This window comes from Lithobates pipiens, unplaced genomic scaffold, assembly GCF_037356315.1.
Source record: "Lithobates pipiens isolate NorthernLeopardFrog02 unplaced genomic scaffold, aLitPip1_a1.2 Scaffold_28, whole genome shotgun sequence".
NCBI lineage: Eukaryota > Metazoa > Chordata > Amphibia > Anura > Ranidae > Lithobates > Lithobates pipiens.
In genome coordinates, this window is record NW_027507789.1 from 223675849 (window position 1) to 223698579 (window position 22731).

Here is a 22731-nt window from a genome sequence, read left to right on the forward strand (position 1 = left end):
GGAGACACCATTAAGAGGAATATCTAGATATCCTGTAATAGATCCATGTAACCATTTTCGCATTGCCTGCCCCAGAAACAGTTAATGAAGAGCAAAAGGAATATCTAGATATCCTTTTAATAGATCCATACATTCTTCTTCTTTTATTTTTTATTATTTTTTTATTTTATTTTTTTCCTTTTCCAGAAATGGTCAATATCCAGATATCTTATAACAGACCCATGTAACAATTTTTTTCCCTTCTTGCCCCTTCCAGAAATGGTTAATGCGGAGCAAAATGCCATTAAGGTCAATATCTAGATATCCTATAATAGACCCATGCAACCCATTTTCCCTTTTTGCCCCTTCAAGAAATAGTTTAATGTGGGGGCACGTGCCATTTAGGGCAATATCTAGATATTCTATAAATGGACCCATGCAACCTTTTGCCTGGCCCAGAAATGGTTAATGCAGAGTAAGGGCAATATCTAGATAATCCTGTAACAGACCCATGTAACAATTTTTTTCCCTTCTTGCCCCTTCCAGAAATGGTTAATGCGGAGCAAATGCCATTAAGGTCAATATCTAGACATCCTATAATTGACCCATGTAACCCATTTTCCCTTTTTTGCCTCTTCCAGAAATAATTTAATGTGGAGCAAATGCCATTAAGGGCAATATCTAGATATTCTATAAATGGACCCATGCAAGCTTTGCCTGGCCCAGAAATGGTTAATGCAGAGTAAGGGCAATATCTAGATATCCTGTAATAGACCCATGTAAGATTTTTTTTCCTTCTTGCCCCTTCCAGAAATGGTTAATGCGGAGCAAATGCCATTGCGGGCAACATCTAGATATCCTATAATAGATCCATGTATTCATTTTCTTTCCATTGCCTCTTCCAGGAATGTTTTTTTTTTTTTTTTTTTTTTTTTTTTTTTTTTTTGTTAATGGCAGAGCAGACGCCATTAAGGGCAATATCCAGATACCATTTAATAGACCCATGCAACCGGTTTTTCCTCATCGCCTCTCCCAGAAACGGTTAATGGCAGAGCAGACACCATTAAGGGGCAATATCCAGACATCCTATAATAGATCCATGTATAGATAGATTAATTTTCTTTCCATTGCTTTCCATTGCCTCTTCCAGAAATGTTTTTTTTTATTTTTTTTGCAGAAGAGACATCATTAAGGGCAATATCCAGATATCTTCCAATTGATTCATGTCACCATCCACCCCCCCCCCCCCCCACACACACTTTTCCGCTCCCAGAAATGGTTAACAGCCGATGCCATTATGGGATGGAATCCTCCATCTATCTCCTTTTTTTTTTGCTTCGGCGATGATTGACAGCTGAGCAGCACCAAGAAAGCCCACTTAACCCTTTTTTTTATTTTATTTATTTTTTGATAATACCTGCCATTGATTTTCACCCAACAACATCGATCGGTAGATGATTAATCACGTGGCGGGAAGCGCTGATCAATAATCATAACTATTGACGCGTCTCTATATTATTATATCTATAAAAAAAATGTAAAAAATTAAAATAAAAGTATGCACAGTAACCCTTTCCTCATCACATTCTCCTCCTTTTTGGACGTGACTGTCGGATAGCAAATTCTTCTTCTTCCTCTAGTCGGGTAAAAAAAAAAAAAAAAAAAAAATACACACACACACACACCCACCCCTCCCCCCATCAATCTTACCTTATTGAGCGAGTGTGAGGCTGCTGCGGCTCTGGCATCGCAGAGGTTATTAGAAGTCTATGTATCCATATTGGCCAGGAAGCTCTCTCTGTACATGACTAAGATGTAAGGGACTCTTCCATAAAACTGTGAATGATTTCACAAAAAAAAATCAGCGATGCCTAGTGCAGGATCAGCTGTGTGGAGGAGAAGGATGTGTTGTATCATTTTCAGAGGTGTCTTGGAGATGCTCAGGGGGGGGGGGGGGGGTGACAGGGGACTTTATTTTATTTATTAAAGCTGATTTTTCTTTTTTTTTTTTTTTTCTCTTCAGCTTGCTGTAGTCCTGCTCTATGCAGACGCTCTTCCTTTTTTTTTTATTTTTTTTTGCAGAGTCCTGAGGGTCAGTCCCTGAATCCTGACACTGGGACCACAAAGTGCTGTTTTATCTGTCACTTTCCTGTCCTTTTTTTTTTGCCTGTGTGAGTGTGACTTGCTTTTTTTTTTTTTACCACCCCCCCCTTTCTCAGGAGTGGTTTTCTTTTTACCCCCCCCCCCTCCCCCTCCCCCTATCTGCATGCTGAAATGTTTGACTTTAATGCAAGGAAATGGGACTGACCTGTGCTGTTTAATGATTATTGAGGGGCGATTTATAGGGTGTCTTCTCAGAGAAGAGAGCAGGGGGTTAAAAACAACTAGAGGCATCACCTGTATTGTCTTCATCTATCATTGTGGGAGATTGACACTGGAGAGAGACGCAAGGCTTTTGCAGGGGGGATTGTTTCTGGGGCTCCACATTTTTTTTTTTTTTTTTTTTTTTTTTGGGGGGTGGGTGGGGGTCTTGTGTATGTTGACATGAGTGTCTCACCTGCCCACCCTTTTTTTTTTTTTCTTTTCTTGTCTACAGTTTGGCAGAGGAAGAAGTGAAGACTGAGCAGGAGGTGGTGGAGGGCATGGATGTCACAACTCGATCTAAAGGTGAGGACCGTCCTTCTTTTTTTTTTTTTGGTCTCTTCTCAGTGCAGAGGTTGCTGTCTGTGTACGGCTTGTTGTGTATGTTGTTATATTTGGATTGCTAGACTTGGGCTTTTGCACAGTTAACTGCTTTGCTGGTCTGTATACAACAGCATGCACATGCATGGAAGATGGGGGCCAGGGTTGCTCCTGTGGGATTCAAAGGGAAAGGGGGGGGGATGTTTTTCTTTACCAAACTCACTTCCCGTTGGTAGCTCTCAGACACCTCAGGAAGCCTATGTTGGCAAACATTCTCCAAAATATCTGAAAAGAGAGCTGGAGAAAGAATGGTGCTGTTGCCAATAGAAACAGTCAGGCTTTCTTTTTTTTTTTTTCTATGGGGATGTGAGAAGGATTCTTATTGGCTGTGTACATTATCCCCGCTTATAATAGCAGAATATCAAATGCAGATGACTATTCAAATTCACAGGGGATTCAAGTAATATCAAATTTGTAGCTGTGGTCCCTAAACTTAGGCCCTGTGGCTGGAGGAGGCCCTTGATTTTCCTTTATCTGGCCCTTGGGGAACTATTCCACCAACTGACACGATCCATGGGGCACTATTCTTCCCACTGACATCCATGGGGCACTATTCTTCCCACTGACATCCATGGGGCACTATTCCATTAACTGACACAACCAATGGGGTACTATTCCTCCCACTGACACTGTCAACTGGGCACTATTCCTCCCACTGACACCATCAACTAGGTACTATTCCTCCCACTGACACCATCAACTAGGTACTATTCCTCCCACTGACACCATCAATGGGGCACTATTCCTCCCACTGACACCATCAATGGGACACTATTCCTCCCACTGACACCATCAGCGGGGCACTATTCCTCCCACTGACACCATCAGCGGGGCACTATTCCTCCCACTGACACCATCAGCGGGGCACTATTCCTCCCACTGACACCATCAGCGGGGCACTATTCCTCCCACTGACACCATCAGCGGGGCACTATTCCTCCCACTGACACCATCAGCGGGGCACTATTCCTCCCACTGACACCATCAACGGGGCACTATTCCTCCCACTGACACCATCAACGGGGCACTATTCCTCTCACTGACCCCATAGATGGGATACTATTCCTCCCACTGACACCATCGATGGGGCACTATTCCTCCCACTGACACCATCGACGGGGCACTATTCCTCCCACTGACACCATCGACGGGGCACTATTCCTCCCACTGACACCATCGACGGGGCACTATTCCTCCCACTGACACCATCGACGGGGCACTATTCCTCCCACTGACACCATCGAGGGGGGGGCACTATTCCTCCCACTGACACCATCGAGGGGGGGGCACTATTCCTCCCACTGACACCATCGAGGGGGGGGCACTATTCCTCCCACTGACACCATCGACGGGGGGGCACTATTCCTCCCACTGACACCATCGACGGGGGGGCACTATTCCTCCCACTGACACCATCGACGGGGGGGGCACTATTCCTCCCACTGACACCATCGACGGGGGGGGGGCACTATTCCTCCCACTGACACCATCAACGGGGCACTATTCCTTCCATTCAAGCCAATGATGGGGCATTGTTTATACCCACTAATGCTGGAGCATATTTTGTTCCCACTGGCCACAGCTTGGCCCCCCCTTAAGTCGGAAGGATAGTAAACTGGCCCTCTGCCTAGAAAATTTGGAACCCCCTGATTTATAGGAATCCTGCATTGAGAGAACATGCAGGCTGACCTGGAAGAGAATTGGCCATCCACTGTGAACAAACTCTGGTCTCTGTAGGCATTTTCCAACCATCTACAATACATGTAAAAGTCGGGCCATTCCATTTAAGCTGCCCATACATATGCGGATTAAACCCTATGAGACTCAACCACCTAAGCTGGCTGTGGGCAGCCTGACCCGGAATAGATTTGGCCATCCATGGTGAAGAAACTCTGGTTTCTGTAGGCATTTGCCAACTATGACATTGGAAGGATCATATGGGAACTCCATGGGTGCAATGATGGTCTCTTAAACAGCTGTCTACCATGGTAGGTTGCCAGCCCATGCTTGGAAAAGATGAGGTTTGGGTGCTGAACAAGTAGCGGGGACCTTTTAAAAACCCTTATTAAAACTGCAACGTTTCTTGTGAATGGGTCTAGCGGCATAAGAAGCATATACGCTGGAACACAGAAATGTAGTAACTTGATGTTCTTAGGTATTCTAAGTTAAATTTAACCTTCACTTCTGCCGTGGCCTTTGAAGGTACCAGCTGCCTTCTTGGTGTGCCATTCAGAAGTAATTTTCCATTTAGGGTGGGAAAATCTTCTACCAAAACAGAGAAAAAGCACCTGCAGGCCAGAGGTCAAAGTTGTTTGAGGCAGTTGAGTCTTGGGCAGTCATAATATTGTATGCAGGTTGGTTACTGACCTCTGGCTTAAAGCGGAGGTCCACCCTAAAGTGGACCTTCCGCTCATCGGAAACCCTCCCCCACCTCCGGCGCCACAATTGGCACCTTTCAGGGGGGTGCAGATACCTGTACAGTACAGGTATCTGCACCCACTTCCGGGATAGCTCTCTGCGGAAAGGGGCGTACATTACGCCCCTTTCCGCAAGTGCCCGCCCCTTTCCGCAAGTGCCCCGCTGCCTGCTGGGAAACACACAGATCCCAGAGGCAGCCGGGAGCGTCCTTATTGCACAGCGCGACTCGCGCATGTGCAGTAGGGAACCGGGAAATGAAGCCGAAAGGCTCCATTTCCTGATTCCCATACCCAGGATGGCGGCGGCAGCACCCGAGAGACGATCTAGAGATCGGCTTCGGGTGCCGACATCGCGGGCGCGCTGGACAGGTAAGTGTCACTATTTTAAAAGTCAGCAGCTGCAGTATTTGTAGCTGCTGGCTTTTAAAAAAAAAAAAAAAAAAAACGCGGAGTCCCGGCGGACTCCCGCTTTAAGGCCTAAACATCAGAGTAAAGCTTTCCTGTAAGCATTTTATGGGTCAAAATACTGATGGCTAGATTACCATCAGGTGCCATGTGTGAAAGTACCGCCCATGTAATGCTTCATCCATGCACAGGACTACAGGGAAACCCTTTCTCCCTTCAGCTCCATTCTAACTTTTAGGCCTAGGAGGCCTTCGGAGAAGCATAGAGGCCCCCACCGTTGACTATAAAGATTCATTGTTTTGCTTTCTGTGGCCAACTGAAACCTCCATATTCTCCTCATGGAAGGTTTATTTTGATTGCTTTTCTATTATCTCTAAAACTCAGTCTGTTCATGAAAACTACCCGTGAAAAGATGATGATCCCATCCACAAGGTTGGTTTTGAGGACCACATCTCTGTGTGCCCAAAATCGGGTGCCTACATTTGGTTTATACTGATATCCCACCTTCACATATTTTAACTCCAAAACACAGAATTACAATGCAAGGTTGGAATTCGAGATTTGGTTAGGTTGAGAAGGAATTTTCTTGCCCCATTTTTTTTTTCGGCTGTATGATGTGCAGCCCATGAGGGTTTGCATGGGCTTTTACAGCTGTGTCTTCCTGTGTGTTACCACATGAAGCATTCAGAAGGCTAAATAAAGACATGTAATTGCGTGCCTTTCCCCTGCACATGTGCTGTCCTGTGTGTTCCCGAAGCTTACTAATACACCAAGAATGTATTAATCTCAGTCTGCAGAGTGTAGTGGGCCTCTCGGCTCTCCAATTTTTTGGCAAGAACAAGCTACTGGATTTAAAGCTGCACTAGATTATGGTGGTTTGAATCAGAAAGGTTAAAAGCTCATGGTGGCCATTGTAAACCATTAGTTTGCGCTTTTGCTTGCAGAGGGCTTTCTGTACTACTCTGATCCCTTTTTATATTACTATGGGATGCCCTACCTACCAGTCTCTGTGGTTGCCATGCTTGCCACCGGCCCTTCAGCCCCGTTAGTAGTAATATTGGCTCATCGCTGTAATGTCTGGCTTCAATGGTATGGCTTTTAAGGCCGGAGTGGGAAGACCAGGGTCAGCAATCATGGAATTGGTTGTAATGTCAGTTTTTTGAGTGGATTTAATGCTTCTCTGGGTACTCTACAAGGGAATGCAGCAGGCACCTGGAGGTACCCACTATACTGAATATATTTAGGTATACAATGTCATTAATGCTGTGGGCCAATGAGTACACGTTAATAAATGAGGCCAAGCCTTCATGAATTTCTCCATGTCGTTAAACTTTCCTAACACTTCATATGAATTGATAAAGCCCAAGTTCATGCTATCGGAAAGGTACGAGAGAAGGCCAGGAGAAGATATTTTCTATGATATGGACTGTCATGTTGGAGGGTATGATATGCCAGTGGTGAGTGCAATCAGAAAGGTATAGAGAAGGTCATGAGTAGAGTATTTTCTACCTTTTATGGATTGACATGGTGGTGTGATATCCCAGTGGTGGGTGTAAGGAGAAAGTTAAAAGGTAAAGAGTACACTCTACCTTATGGAAGGCCATTTGATGATGGGAAATTCCGTTGGTGAGTGTATTCAGAAAGAGATGGATAAGATGAAGAGCAGAGTATTTTCTACCTTTATGGAGTGTCCTGTTGGAGATGTGATATCACAGTGGTGAGTGCAATCAGAAAGGGATGGAGAAGGTCAGTAGTAGGGTTTTTTTTTTTTGTTGGAGGGTACAGTTTTGTTCTCCTTTATGGAGGGTGATGTTGGAGGGCATATCATCCTGGTGGTGAGTGCAATTGGAAGGGTAAAGGGAAGGTCAGTAGAGTATTTTCTACCTTTATGGAGGGTCATGTTGGAGGGTGTGATATCCCAGTTGTGAATTCAATCAGAAAGGGATAAAGAAGGTCAGTAGAAGAATGTTGTTCCATCTTATGGAGGGGCTTGTTAGAGGGTACAGTTTTGTTCTTCCTAGGGTCATGTTGGAGGGTACATCATCCTGGTGGGGAATGCAATTGGTAAGGTAGAGGAAAGGTCAGTAGTAAAGTATTTTCTACCTTTTTATAGAGGGTCATGTTGAAGGTGTGATATCCCTGTGGTGAGTGTAATCAGGAACGTAGAGAGAAGGTCAGTAGTAGAGTATTTTTCTGGCTTATGGTGGGTAATGTTGGAGGGTACGGCACCCAGTTTTGAGTGCAATCAAAAAAGGATAGAGAAAACCACTAGTAGAGTATTTTCTACCTTGAGATGGGTTATGTTGGAGGAAGTGATATCCTGGAAGGGAGTGCAATCATAAAGGTAGAGAGATGCCATACCCTCCACATTTTTTTCACCATGTGGAGGGTATGGCATCCTGATGGTGAGTGCATTTGGAAAAGTAGAGAGAAGGTCAGTAATAGATAATTTTCTACCTTATTGGGGGGGTCTTGGAGGTTTTGTTATCCCAGTTGTGAGTGCAATCAGAAAGGGATAAAGAAGGTCAGTAGTAGGGATGAGCCGAACTCCCCCCAGTTCGGTTCACACCAGAACTTGCGAACAGGCAAAAATTAGTTTGAATACCTTCAACACTTTTAGTTGTACACTCCAACACTGTAAGCCCTCAGTTACTCTTGGTGGGTGCAGGAACAGGCCTTGCTGTGAAATATTGGATCAAAAATTTTAATTATATGCCCCTTTTAAACGGGCAGAAAAATCGGGCCTTAGGCAGTGGTGGTGCCCTAAACCAAAAATATTGTTGGAAGCTAGCATCATCAAGATTGAGGAGGAATAGGATAGTCGCTCAGCATAGGCAGTCTTCAAGGGATCCCACATCAATAGAAAATTCAATCAGTTACATCAGCATCAGGTGCTTGATAGCTGCTGATCCAAGACAGATTCATTTTTACGAATGTGACCCTATCAACGGAGTCTGTGGACAGGCGCACACTATGATCCGTTACAAACCCTCCAGCAGCACACTGAATGTGTGTTGAGAAAGCACACTGGATGCAGGACAGGCCAGTAGCTCAATTGCCCATTGAGCAAGTTCTGGCCTATGGTCCTTCCTCAAAACCCAGTAACCCAGTGGATGCTCTGTTGGAAAGGTCTCCAAGTCTGCTCTTGCCCCTAGATATTCCTGCACCATGTAATGCTGACACTGGCGATGGTTGCTTGAACCGATCAGACCTTGGCGCTGAGGACTGAAAAATTGTCTAAAGGCATTGGTCAGCCGGCCACCTTCTCCACCACTCTTCCTCTTGACTGAACAAAGGCTCAGCAACACGTTGTCCAGCACCAAGAAACTGTAACCTCCCAGAGCCTGGAAATGCATTGCACAAACCTTTCATCAAGGCCTCCTGAAGATGTTTCATCCTCTGCTCCCTCTGCGAAGGCAGGATGAGATCTGCAACCTTACCCTTGTAACCTGGATCAAGAAGGGTTGCCAGCCAGTAATGATCCCTCTCCTTGATACCATAAATTGTAGGGTCCTTTCGCTGGCTTTGCAGAATCAGGGAGGCCATGCAGCGTACGTTTGCAGAGGCATTCAATTCTGAGTCCTCTGGGTTACTAAGGATCACATGATCCGTAACAACCTCCTCCCAGCCATGTACAACTCCTTGGGTTTCTGGGGACTGAAAACTATCCCTTGATGACTGCTGCTCAGTGTTATCCTCCAAGTCCATGCTGACACAATCCTCCTCCTCCTCTTCTTCTTCCTGTGTATTTGGCAGGCCCGCAGGGATACTATATGGATAAAAGGGGTCTTGAGAGGTAAGAAAGTCCTCCTCTTCCTCCCGCTGTTCTGCCTCAAGTGCCCTGTCCATTGTTCCACGAAGCGTGTGCTCTAACAGAAAGACAAGAGGGACAGTGTCACTGATGCATGCATTGTCGCTGCTCACCATCCTCGTGGCCTCGTCAAATGGTGACAGTGCATGCATCCTTGATCAGTAGCCACTGGCGTGGCAAAAAGAAGCCACGCTCCCCTGACCCTGTCCTGGTGCGAAAACTCACACAGGTACTCATTGATGTGCAGCCGCTGCAGCATTGCCAACGTTGAGTTCCACCTGGTGGGCATGACACAAATGAGGTGGTTGGGGGGGCAGGTTGCATTCCCTTTGGGCCTTAGGCGGTGGTGGTGGTGCCCTAAACCAAAAATATTGTTGGAAGCCAGCCGAGCTCTGTCTTTGTATGACCAGCGGAAATGACCACAGACTTTTCTGGCCTGCCTCAGGAGATCCGTAAGCCTGAGTACCTGCTGAAGAACCACTGCACCACCAAATTCAGGACGTGCGCCAAACATGGAACATGGGTCAAGTGTCCCTGTCGGAGGGTGGAGAGAAGGTTGGTTCAATTGCCACATAGAACCATTCCTGGCTGAAGCTGGCATGGCGTCAACCACCTCTGAGCCTGCCCCTGCAGAGCTGACAGAATCTCTGCCCCAGTGTGGCTCCTGTCCCCTAAGCAGACCAACTCAAGCACCTCATGGTCTTTTTTTCCTGACTGCATAGCCCCTTGAACGCTTACTGGTTCAGAGGGCAAATCTGCAGAAAAGGCCAGGAAGAAGAAGAGGGGGTGGAGGAGAGAGCTGTGGCAGAATCGCCACTAGCATTTTGGAGGCATGACGAAACAAGCTCCAACAATACTGAGCCCTGTCCTGCATCCTTCCTAGGTGCTAGCAGGAAAGGTAACGTCCCTGCCCATGCCTGTTGCACCATGAGTCAGCTGTAATATGCACCTTACTGCTGACTGCCCTGTCCAACAAGGCCAAAACATTGCCTTCGACGTGCCGGTAGAGAGCCAGAATGGCCTTCCATGAAAAGAAATGGCGTTTTGGAACCTGCTACTGAGGTACAGCACATTCCACAAATTCACGAAAGGGGGCAGAGTCTACCAGCTGAAAAGGCAGCAGTTGAAGTGCTAGCAATTTGGCCAAGCTTGAATGACTGGGACCGAATTTCTTTTTACGGTTCAGCAACTGGGGTAGGGAAATTTTGCCTGCTAAAATCAGATGGGGGTGTACTGCTAGCAGATTGGGTGCAAGTACTTGGGACACCTATCGGTCAACCTTCATTCCTCTCAGTGCAGGTTTTTGAGAGGACTAGAGGTATAGTGGGGTTGGAGATCCCATATGAGGAGCAAGGAGAAGTCTGCCTTTTTCTTTGATGTGAATCTTTCAAGTGCTGCTGCCAACAGACTGCATGGCAAGTTGTCATATGTCTGATCAAGCATGTGGTGCCCAAGTGGCTGCTGTTCTGGCCACTCTTGATCCGCTTCAGACATAGGTTGTGAACAGCAATGGTGCGATCTGCTACACGCGTGCTGAAAAATAAACTTTTCAAAGTCAGCAGGGAGTCAGCAGCGCCCTGCACCTGTGGAGCAGGGCGCTGCTGCAATAGGGTGGCTGCCATTAAACTGCCCCCTAGAGGACATCCTGCCTCATTGGAGTTGTGCCGCCTCTTCCTCTCTTCTATCAGACACCCAAGTAGAGTTAGTGAACTCATCATCCTCTCCCTCCTCGTCACTGGAGCAAACTTGGCAGTATGCTGCAGCTGGGGGAACACGACTGCCAGTTTCTTGTCCCTCTTGGGCACCCCCTCTCTCCAGGCTCACGTTACTCCCTTCCTCAACCTGGGAACCAACATCAGAGACTTCAAATCGCAGCGCATCCTCCAGCAGCATGTACCCGACACTGTGGTCGAAGAGTTCTGGGGACGACTCCGTGCATGACGGTGGGGCTACGGAAGGAGTGACTGTGGACAAGGAGCCGGTGGAATAGGCCGCTTTGCCAGCTGCGTTGGAAGGCAAACTACTCTGAGCCTGGGTGGCAGAGGATGAGGACGGCTTTGTCATCCACTTCACCAACTCTTCTGCATGTTCTGGTTCAATAACAGGGCCAGCAGGTTAGAATGATCCAGCCTGCAGCTTGTTGGGGTAAAAAAATAAAAAAATTGGGCAAGTTCAGCTAGAAATGAAGACGCCGGAGCCCCGGACACTGGACTATTTTCTGTCTTTATGGAGTGTTATCCAAGAAAGGTTGGTTTCTCCAGGCAATGCAGACAAGACAGTTCATCTTGAGGAACATCTTCAGGAACATTTGTGTACATTAGGCCGCGCCCTGTAATGTTTATCATTCATTTTATTTATTTTTTCTTTATTGCCATCTTGCAGCATTAACAGAACAACAAACCTTTTATAACCTTTTTTTTTTTTCCGTTCAGAACAAAGCAAATGCTTATAATTCAGCAGACATCCGCAGTGGATGGGCGCTAGAACCGCGTCAGCCGGCTTCATTTTATGTATATATATTTTTTTTAATTTCAGGGAGGTTATGTTTCTCAGACGCCATTTTGTTGACTTTCCTTCAGCAGTGTCCTCGAAATGGAGCTGTGGAAGAATCTTGGCAGAGCCGTGCAGTGTCAGAATTTATTGTGTGCTTGTCTTATCTGTTGACCAGCCGGCACATCTGGGGGATTTCAGGCTTCTGCTAACAAATGGGCAGTTTTATTTTCCACTCCTGAAAAAAAAAAAAAAAAAATGTCATCAAAGAGACGCAAGGTATTGACTGGTGTGTGCTAATGAGGAAAGCAGGAATCGGTTCCCACAGAGGATCCTGTAAATAGCACGTCGGGTCCAGCTATTTGTGAATTGGGGGTTTCAGATGCCACTTTGATCTCGGAGCTGGATTTTTTTTTTTTTAAAGCTGATCTCCAGGCAGAATAAAACGCACACAGCACTGTCATCAGGAATACACCATTCAATGTATTTATTGTTAAATACAAATGGTGTAAGTATCCGAATGTGACCTGGTATAGTCCCTGCTGTACAGCAGAGCTCAGAATGGAAGAGGTGGAAGCTGCACAAAAAGCCAAGCAGCTATGGGCTAACAAAGAACATGGTTTGGAGGACCATCTTCTGCTTATCCTTCACAGGCTGGAACAGTCGGTGAGGAGCGGTTGTAATATATATATATATATATATATATATATATATATATAATATATATTTACACACACCTATTCTTGCAGGTAAAAATATGCATTTATTATTTTTTATTTTATTGGGAGCCTGGAAAGCATTGCACCCACGATCAGCAGATCATGGGTGCAATACAGGACTTCTGCAGACTGTGTGTGTGCACTATCTGTCTGTACGGCCAGGTAGTTACACGCAAAGAGGGAAGCATCAATGAACTACCACAGCATTCAACATAACACTGTGAATGGATGACGCAGGCGGGCGGGGTTCCACACGGACAGGTTCTTTGCAGATTGTAACAGAGAGCTTGGGGGGGGGGGGGGGGGGGGCGTATACAGAGGCCAGTGGTTTTGAAGCATGTTACACCCTGAATATGGGTGTAACATGTTACAAAAGGTGAAATTCTCCTTTAACTCCGGCTGAGACCCAGCACTTGCACCCTGCAACCACATGCATTGCACGTGTTTGGGGGGGTGGATTTGTAACACCCATGTTACAAAATGTAAGCTTATCTTTTAACCCCTGGGACCCCGCACTTGCACCCTGCAATCGCATGCATTTGGGGGGGGGGGGCATGGAGTTGTAACATGTTACACCCTGATTATGGGTGTAACATGTTACAAAAGGTGAACTTATACTTTAACCCCTTGAACCCCGTACTAGCACTCTGAAACAGTGTGCATTGCACGTTTTTGGGGAACGCTTGTAGAGTTTCCCCATTAGTTTGAATGGGTCATGATCAGCGGGCACCCACTTAGAACAGGAGGGATAATTCCTGCCACGGCTGGGAAGCTAGGCAAAGCCGCCTCCGCCACAGCATGTGTACATTTCTGGCTGCTGCTTCTGCAGCTAAAGGGGGAGCCGTTGGGTGGTGCAGTAAAACCGTGGCTTAACCATGGGGTTTTACTGCCTTCCCAACTGCTAGTGGGAGCAAGCCATTACTCGACTTCTTCATCAGTGAAAAATTAGGTTGTGGGGGCCTCTCTACTGCTGTAGCTACCGGTCTCTAAACCAGACGCTCCCCCGACAGGCCAGTTATTAGTGAAATCGACGCAGTCATAAAAAAAACAAATAAGTGCAGGCAGAACATGCAAACTCCATGTAAGTAGTGGCATGGTTGGGATTTGAACTGATTACCCTACTACTGCTAGGGAGAATTAAGTCTCCTTATAAACGATCACTCGTAGAGCCATTACGGGTTCGCCAACATCTGCGATCAGCGCGAAAAATTAACAGCAAAAGTGATTTTTGCCCCTTCAGATCTACTTCGGCGGTGGATCTGTTCATGGATGCCCATGTGAAAGCATCCATAGAAGAGCATCTAACAACACTGTGGCCTTGTTGACCAATATGGCTCCTTCTGGCCCCCACCAGGGCTTGTCGACTAATACTGTGGCCTTGTTGACCAACATGGCTCCTTCTGGCCCCCACCAGGGCTTGTCGACTAACACTGTGGCCTTGTTGACCAAGATGGCTCCTTCTGGCCCCTACCAGGGCTTGTTGACCAATATGGCTCCTTCTGGCCCCCACCAGGGCTTTTCGACTAACATTGTGGCCTTGTTGACCAACATGGCTCCTTCTGGCCTCCTCCAGGGCTAGCATGACATGCACGTGGTCCAAATGCCACACTGGCACAGGATGTAGAAGTATATACAGCCTAAAAAGTGTAAAATTCCCTCCCTCCTCATAGTCCCAGAACCCTTTATTGCCTTCTGCAATGCCAACTTTTGGCCTGGTCTGTGCAGTTAACAAAGAGGTATTTTCATGTCTGCAATTCGTCCTGATGAGACAACAGTATGGGGGAGGTGTGAGGTGGGGGAGGTGAGGAAGAGGGAGATGGCTGGAATTGCATGGTCACGCCACATTTGTCCATAATCCTGGATCTTTCCTTCTTTATTACATGTAACGCTGCGTGTCTTCTAACAGAAGCACATGCAATTTCTTCACAAAACAAATAAATATTTCCTGCACTAAACTTCCAGGCAGCCGGCGCTGAGGGTGTCATATCTCGGGCACCGAATGACGTCACATTTGCCATGGCAACCTGGCTCCCTGCATTCTTAGAAAATGACAGTGTGCCTTTCCCCCTGAGATCCTATAACAGTGTGTCCTTTGTCTGCCATGCACATTGTTCCTTCCCGGGAAAGGCTCTGCTTCGCCTTGTGTGTATGGCCCTGCTAATACGCCTGATGTTTTCTTCACCGCAAAATACTGACACACTCAACCTGGTGCAAATCGAGACACTAAACATTGTCATTAGTCTCTCTCTCTATATTCAGAACATATTGTAATAAAGGTTCTCCCTAGGTAGACTGTGTGGGATTGATTACATGAACCACTGTAAGAGAAGCTGCTTACTTGGGTCTAGAGGGAAAAGTATAACCATAGAAGTTATCGTGAGAAGAGACTAAAGCAGGGGTCTCCAAACTGCGGCCCAGGGACCGGATGTAGACCTTGGCTTGCCTTTATCTGGCTCTTGGGCCACTATTCCTCCCACTGACCCCATCGACGGGGCACTAGTCCTCCCACTGACCCCATAGACGGGGCACTAGTCCTCCCACTGACCCCATAGACGGGGCACTATTCCTCCCACTGACCCCATAGACGGGGCACTATTCCTCCCACTGACCCCATAGACGGGGCACTATTCCTCCCACTGACCCCGTCGACGGGGCACTATTCCTCCCACTGACCCCGTCGACGGGGCACTATTCCTCCCACTGACCCCATCGACGGGGCACTATTCCTCCCACTGACCCCATCGACGGGGCACTATTCCTCCCACTGACCCCATCGACGGGGCACTATTCCTCCCACTGACCCCATCGACGGGGCACTATTCCTCCCACTGACCCCATCGACGGGGCACTATTCCTCCCACTGACCCCATCGACGGGGCACTAGTCCTCCCACTGACCCCATCGACGGGGCACTAGTCTTCCCACTGACCCCATCGACGGGGCACTAGTCTTCCCACTGACCCCATCGACGGGGCACTAGTCTTCCCACTGACCCCATCGACGGGGCACTAGTCTTCCCACTGACCCCATCGACGGGGCACTAGTCTTCCCACTGACCCCATCGACGGGGCACTAGTCTTCCCACTGACCCCATCGACGGGGCACTAGTCTTCCCACTGACCCCATCGACGGGGCACTAGTCTTCCCACTGACCCCATCGACGGGGCACTAGTCTTCCCACTGACCCCATCGACGGGGCACTAGTCTTCCCACTGACCCCATCGACGGGGCACTAGTCTTCCCACTGACCCCATCGACGGGGCACTAGTCTTCCCACTGACCCCATCGACGGGGCACTAGTCTTCCCACTGACCTTACAGACGGGGGCACTAGTCTTCCCACTGACCCCATAGACGGGGGCACTATTCCTCCCACTGACCCCGTCGACGGGGCACTAGTCCTCCCACTGACCCCATTGACGGGGGCACTAGTCCTCCCACTGACCCCCATAGACGGGGGCACTAGTCCTCCCACTGACCCCCATAGACGGGGGCACTATTCCTGCCACTGAGAGCTTTGGTGGGGCACTGTTCCTTCTATTCAAACCAATGATTGGGCTTTATTAATGCCCACTGATTCCGGGGCGTTTTCTGTTACAATTGGTCATCGTCTGGGCCCCCTAAAATCTGAAGGACAGTAAACGTTCCCTATGTTTAGAACGTTGGGAGACACCTGGACTAAAGGAATCAAAGGGCACTCTAATCAAATCAGTAAAGTCTTCTTAGAATGGAAGGTATTCACATGTATCATTCTATCACATATCCCAAAAATAAGGGAATTTTTTCAATGCTCCTTACATTGGTGGTCCGTATGTAGAATGCTCATTACATTGGCGGTCAGTGGGAAGAATGGAACCCTTACACTGGTGGTCAGAAGGAAGAATTGAACCCTCACGGTGGTGGTGAAATGTTGCTGGCTTTGCCCAGTGGCATTGGTCCTGGAATTTTGCAGTCGCCATCAAATTGGGAAGTTGATCACCTGAAGCTCAAGGAACTCCTACCAACCTCTGGAGGTACCCTTAGGGCTCCACAAAACCCTGGTTGAGAATGGAAGCTATAGAGCCATTTATTTCATCCTGCATACAGCTGTTTCAGGCTTCTTGGCCATCATTAATACAAAGTATGGAAATCAAGGCTTCTAGGGAGATGAACTTGGGACATAACAAGACAGTATAAGCATACACGTTATGGTGAGAAGGCTCTAAAGGAAGCAAAAAGTCCTCCAACCAAATGGTATCATAAAAGTATAAAGAGCATCATAAAAATGTGAGTCACATCAGAAATGTCTGCTTCCATTGGAACTTCATTACACAACAATTTTGTTTACCAGAAAAGTCCCTGTAAATGTACAGAGATAGGCATGTCTGCCGTGTTCGGAGGCCACAGGGCAGTTTCCAGGAATGTCCTTTTTGGTGCTCACATACAGTATGAGAGGCCTTGTGAACAGAACGGATAAGAGGAACTGATGTCACATCTCTGCAACATTCAGCAGGGACAGCGTAGGACATGTCCATAGGTGCCCAGTGTTTGGACTATGGGGGAAGGGGACCCTGCAGATTAACCTCTTCCCTCCCCGAACAAGCACAGCTGCTAGCTGTTGACTTGGAACTGTAGTAGATAAGTGTCTAGGCTGCTTCAGGAACCCCTCCTTCCATGGATCCACTCAGATAACATTGTCACCTCTCTAGACTTACCAGCTTCTCTTATTTTATTTAACTCACTTTTGCCGCACTATTTTACAGAGTGTAGGGAACCAATTACACAGCACTCTACCCCCTAAGGCTAGGTTTGGACCGATGTCTGCGATTGACAGGCAGTGAGGGGGCAACGTGACACCTACTTACTAATCGTTTTAACCCAATTATTGGCGAATAGACACACCGTAACCATGTGCACTTCTCCATTCACTTGCCACCCACCGACCGTGACATGCTGGATAATTTTTGCCGCTGGCACATAGCATCCAGGTTAACCTTCTCTTCTCTATCTACACCTCCTCCCTCGGTCACTGGATAACCGCCCATGGCTTCCCATACCATCTATATGCTGATGACACCCAAATGTGTCTGCTCCTCACCTCACTCCTTCAGTCTCCGCTCCCATAACTAATTGACATATCAGCATTGATGTCACACCACTTCCTTAAACGAAATCTCTAAAACCGAGCTGGTAATATTCCCCCCTGCCCGTGCCCCCTCCTCCATGACTTTTCCATCAAAATCAATAATGCAACCATCAATCTATCCCCTCATGCCAGGGTACTAGGTGTAATCCTAGACTCTGAACTGTCCTTCCAGCCCCAAATCCAATCACTGTCAAAAAGCTTGTAGACTTCACCTCCGTAACATCTCTAAAATGGGTCCCTTTTTAACAAATGAAACCACCAAGCTACTTGTTCACGTCCTTGTTATCTTTCGCCTTTACTATTGCTACTCCCTTCTCATTGGCATACCTCTACATAGGCTATCCCCTCTTCAGTCTATCATGAATGCTGCTGCCAGACTCATCTACCTTACCAACCGCTCAGTGTCTGCCACTCCTCTCCGCCAAGCTCTACACTGGCTCCCGATCGCCCAGCGAATTAAATTCAAAATACTAACCACAACATACAAAGCCATTCACAACTCTGCCCAGTGCCCGGAGCTACATCACCAATCATGTCTCCAAATATCACCCAAACCGCTCTCTCCTTTCCTCTCGTGACCTCCTACTCTCAGGCTCCATTGTCTCCTCTTCCCATCATCTCATCTCTAGGAGCCTCTCCCATCCTCTGGAACTCTCTACCTAAACCTGTCCGGCTATCTCCTACTCTTGCTAGCTTCAGTTAATCCCCAAAAATTCATCTCTTCAAGGAAGCCTATCACACCTTCAACTAATCTTTCACCACTTCCATCAGCGCATTCCCCCTTAGTTACAACCTTTTGTACCACCTGCCTCACTCTATTAGATTGTAAGCTCTTCTGAGCAGGGCCCTCTTAATCCTCTTGTTTTTTTGTTGTATTGTAACTATCTCCCTTTTTTATTTTGTAAAGTGCTGTTATATAATTTCTGTATAATAATAACCCACGGGCATCGTTCACACCATTCGGTTACATTGAGACGTGCATCTAAATCTCCCAGGACTCTGAAGCCCAGATCGCACTCCAGAGGCTATTGATAGATGGTGAGGAAGCGATACAATGCCTCCTCCAAGCCTTTTTTTAATACCCATTTTTGCCGACAATTTTGGCACAACCGCGCGTGTGGTTGTGAGGCATTTGTGGTGCTTCTCAATGTACTTGAATGTGTAGCGTTTGGCAGGCTTGCTGCCCACAGATCGCTACAAGCCATGTGAACTTTGCCTCGGGCGCATATTGAAGCATTGTGGCTTTGCCATGTAAACACCCCTATCCATTGCCTATTACAGGTTAAGGTGGGAGTGGGGGGCGCCATCAAGAACACCAGCAGTTGCCATACTGACTGCCTCCTGGTGACTAAGGCCGCGCACACACGAGAGGATTGTCCGTCCAACTAAGTCCGTCAGACAATCCGACAGACAGTCCGTCCTACTTTTGAATGAACGGACTTGACCACACACGATGAACAGACAGTCCGTTGAAAGCTTGCGCGATGACGTGTACAGCACGTACGACGGGACTAGAAATACGACGTCCAATACACTGCAATGCAACCTCCGGCCGTGTAAATCCTTTCTGAGCATGCGCCATACTTAGTCCGTCCAACTAGCCTACACACGAGCGGACTGTCCGCTGAAACCAAAGTTGGACGGACTGTATTACGGAAATTCCGAAATACTTAGTCCGTCAGACTGTCCGCTGAAAAAGTCTGCTGAAGCCCACACACGAGCGGACTGTCCGCTGAAACACGTTTCAGCGGACTAAGTTGGACAGACAGTCCACCCGTGTGTACGCGGCCTAAGTCACCATTCTCCAGAATGGATTTCATCTGTTGTCGGAATTAAATCAATCATTTGTGATTGGGATTTTTGGTTTCTGGGTACACGTCTCCTGTAGTAATTAGCTATGTAGAAAATCTGATACCCTCAAAGCTCTCTGCCATGTTCCATTGCCCTAAATCAGTGGTTGTCCTCTTATGAGCTAATGGGGCCCTCAAATGTAACCCCTGACATCACTAACGGGCCACACATAACGTTGAATATGTAATGCTGAAGATGGCTGTCAGAGACTAAAAACCTAATAGAGCAGCCATTCTCAACCAGGGTTCCTGGGATTCCACCAGAGGTTGCTTAGGGGTTCCTGGAACTGCGGCTGATGGACCACCATTTGATGGTGCCTTCATAGTTCCAGGGCCAACATCACTTGGCAAAGCCAGTAGTGGGACACCAAATATTTATAAAACCGTCTTTTAGGTGTCAACCACTGCGTTCCTTCTACTGACCAACTGGCAGCCCAGTGAGGTCCTTGTCCTCATAGTTGAACCCCCATGCGTCCATGCTTGCCACAATTGGTGGGGTCTGATAACCATGGAAGAGCCCCCTGGTGCTACTGGTACCATCCAAGTGTGTCATCACACCACCTTCAAGAAGGCCAGAATTCAAGCATAGGTAATTGTCAAAAACAAAATACGGCTTTTACTTATTCATGCTTATATCTGGCACAGAACATGTTTTGGTGGTACTACAAGCTGGATGAATGGGCGAGGGCGCGCTAGAACATGCCGTTCATCACCAGCGGCAGGGCGACAGGTTCCTTATGGAAGCTGAACCCCGGCATCGGTTCATTGCAGTTTTGAAGATGTATCTGAACGGCTATGCCGTAGCGGAGAGAACAGATCTGTTTCCATGACAACAGGATAATGGCACCAGCAGATTATAACGATGCTGCTTATTATTGGAGCTTGTGGTGTGTGTGTGTGTGGGGTTCAGAATAACATCCGTACTTCTAGGCGGAGGGGCGGGGGGGGGGGGGGGTTGGGTTGCCATCAGCAGCGCATTTACCTTTTGATTAAGTAGCACATTCATGCTGCGTTGTTAGTTGGTCAGTTTGCCGATAGCAAAACATTTCATATACTTCCAATAAGATCATTTAGCAACGATTAATTTGCCCCGTTTCGGAGCCTTTTTCAGAATGTCCAGCAAGACATAAGTGATGTTGGCCCTGGAACTAAGTAAGCAGTATGGAGAACCTTTAACCATTTCATTTATCCATTTTATCTATCCATCACCAAGATATATTCTGCAGTTCTTTACAGAATAAAAAAAAATAAAAAATAGTCCTTGGCGTCACTTGCATCTGCAGGAGTCTTCTGTAAGGACACGAAGGACAGGCGTATATGGTGAGGATTACGTGCCCTTTTCATTGGGGGGCACTTGGAGGCCATTGATAGCCCCACCCATTTGTTTAAAGGGAAAGGGGTGCTTCTGATATAGCTGTGGTTGGAACAGACCTGAGAAAGGGGACCTGTCCCCTGAAATGTGTAAGCCTCTCGACTGTGTTGCATTGGAGTAGAGGATGTCGCCTGCTGGAGTTGTTGTTCGATACGTCTGTTTTTTATATTCATGTTTGTGAGTATGAGATTGTATATCATATTTTAATAAATGGTTATTGTGGTAATGTGCTAGGCGTTGGTGCTCTCCCGTGTGTGTTTTTTACAGTGGCAGCAGGAGTTCCCTATCCATCTCGAATGTGTGGATGGGGGAATCAAGTCAGTTTTTTGTGGTTGAAAGAAAAAAATGAATAAGCTATGGATTGCTTAAGGCCCTATTTACTCGGGGCGGAATCTGCATGCTCAGCAGGGGATCAGGTGGATGACAGGTCACAGCCCGCTCTAATCTATGGGTGGTCCGATAAAAATAGACCAGCTGACTGTTTACACCCTACTGCCCTCTGTTCCGATCTGCTCCACTCCGATGGAAGGGGAACAGATTCTCTTCTGTTTTGTTTTTATCAGATCAGACTTTAGGTACACTGGGTTGGCCTGTGGGGTAGGATTGGATTGGGATGGGTTGTGGTGGAGGTACTGGGTTGGCCTGGGTGGTTGGATTGGAGTGAGATGGCTTTTGGTGGAGGGACTAGCTTGACCTGGTGGGGTGGGATTGGATTAGAATGGGTTCTGGTGGAGGGACTAGGTTGGCCTGGGGGGTAGGATTGGCTTAGGATGGGTTCTGGTAGAGGGACTGGGTTGACCGGGGGAGGGGGGTATGATTGGATTAAGATGGGTTCTGGTGGAGGCCTGGGGGGGGTAGGATTGGATTAGGATGGGTTCTGGTGGAGGGACTGGGTTGACCCGGGGGGGGGGGGGGGTATAATTGGATTAAGATGGGTTCTGGTGGAGGCCTGGGGGGGGGTAGGATTGGATTAGGTTGGGTTCTGGTGGAGGGACCTAGGTTGGCATGGTGGGTAGGATTGGATTAAGATGGGTTCTGGTGAAGGGATTAGGTTGGTCTGTGGGGTAGGATTGGATTGGGATGGGTTGTGGTGGAAGTACTGGGTTGGCCTGGGGGGTAGGATTGGAGTATGATGGCTTCTGGTGAAGGAACTAGGTTGACCTGGTGGGGTGGGATTGGATTAGAATGGGTTCTGGTGGAGGGACTAGGTTGGCCTGGGGGGTAGGATTGGATTGGGATGAATTGTGGTGGTGGTACTGGGTTGGCTTGGGAGGTTGAGGATGGGTTATGGTGGAGGTATTGAGTTGGTCTGGAGAGGTAGAATTGGAATACGATGGGTTGTGTTGGAGGTATTAGGTTGGCCTTGATGGGTTGTGGTGGAGATATTTGGGGGGGGGGGGGGGGGGTAGGATTGGATTGGGATGGCTTTTGGTGGGGAGATTAAGTTGACCTGGTAAGGTAGGATTGGATTAGGGTGGGTTCTGGTGGAGGGACTAGGTTGGCTGGGGGGGTATAATTGGATTAGGATGGGTCCTGGTGGAGGGACTAGGTTGGCCGGGGGGGGGGGGGGGGGGTATAATTGGATTAGGATGGGTCCTGGTGGAGGGTCTAGGTTGGCCTGGGGGGTATGATTGGATTAGGATGGGTCCTGGTGGAGGGTCTCGGTTGGCCTTGTGGGGTATGATTGGATTAGGATGGGTCATGGTGGAGGGACTAGGTTGGCCTGGGGGGGGGGGGGGGTATGATTGGATTAGGATGGGTCCTGGTGGAGGGACTAGGTTGGCCTGGGGGGGGGGGGGGGGGGGTATGATTGGATTAGGAT

At 47.8% G+C, this 22731-nt stretch overlaps 1 protein-coding gene across 14 annotated transcripts in view; it reads left to right on the forward strand.

The window, feature by feature from the left end:
- ZMYND8 (zinc finger MYND-type containing 8) overlaps positions 1–22731 on the forward strand; it is a 181627-nt gene that overhangs the window by 49021 nt on the left and 109875 nt on the right. For all 14 annotated transcript variants that reach the window (XR_013263630.1, XM_077460590.1, XM_077460589.1 and 11 more), the window contains one exon: positions 2576–2646. Coding sequence is in view for 13 of the 14 variants with exons in the window: in XM_077460590.1 (XP_077316716.1) it covers positions 2576–2646 (71 nt within the window). In the remaining variant the exon portion in view is untranslated. The remainder of the gene's footprint in view (positions 1–2575; positions 2647–22731) is intronic.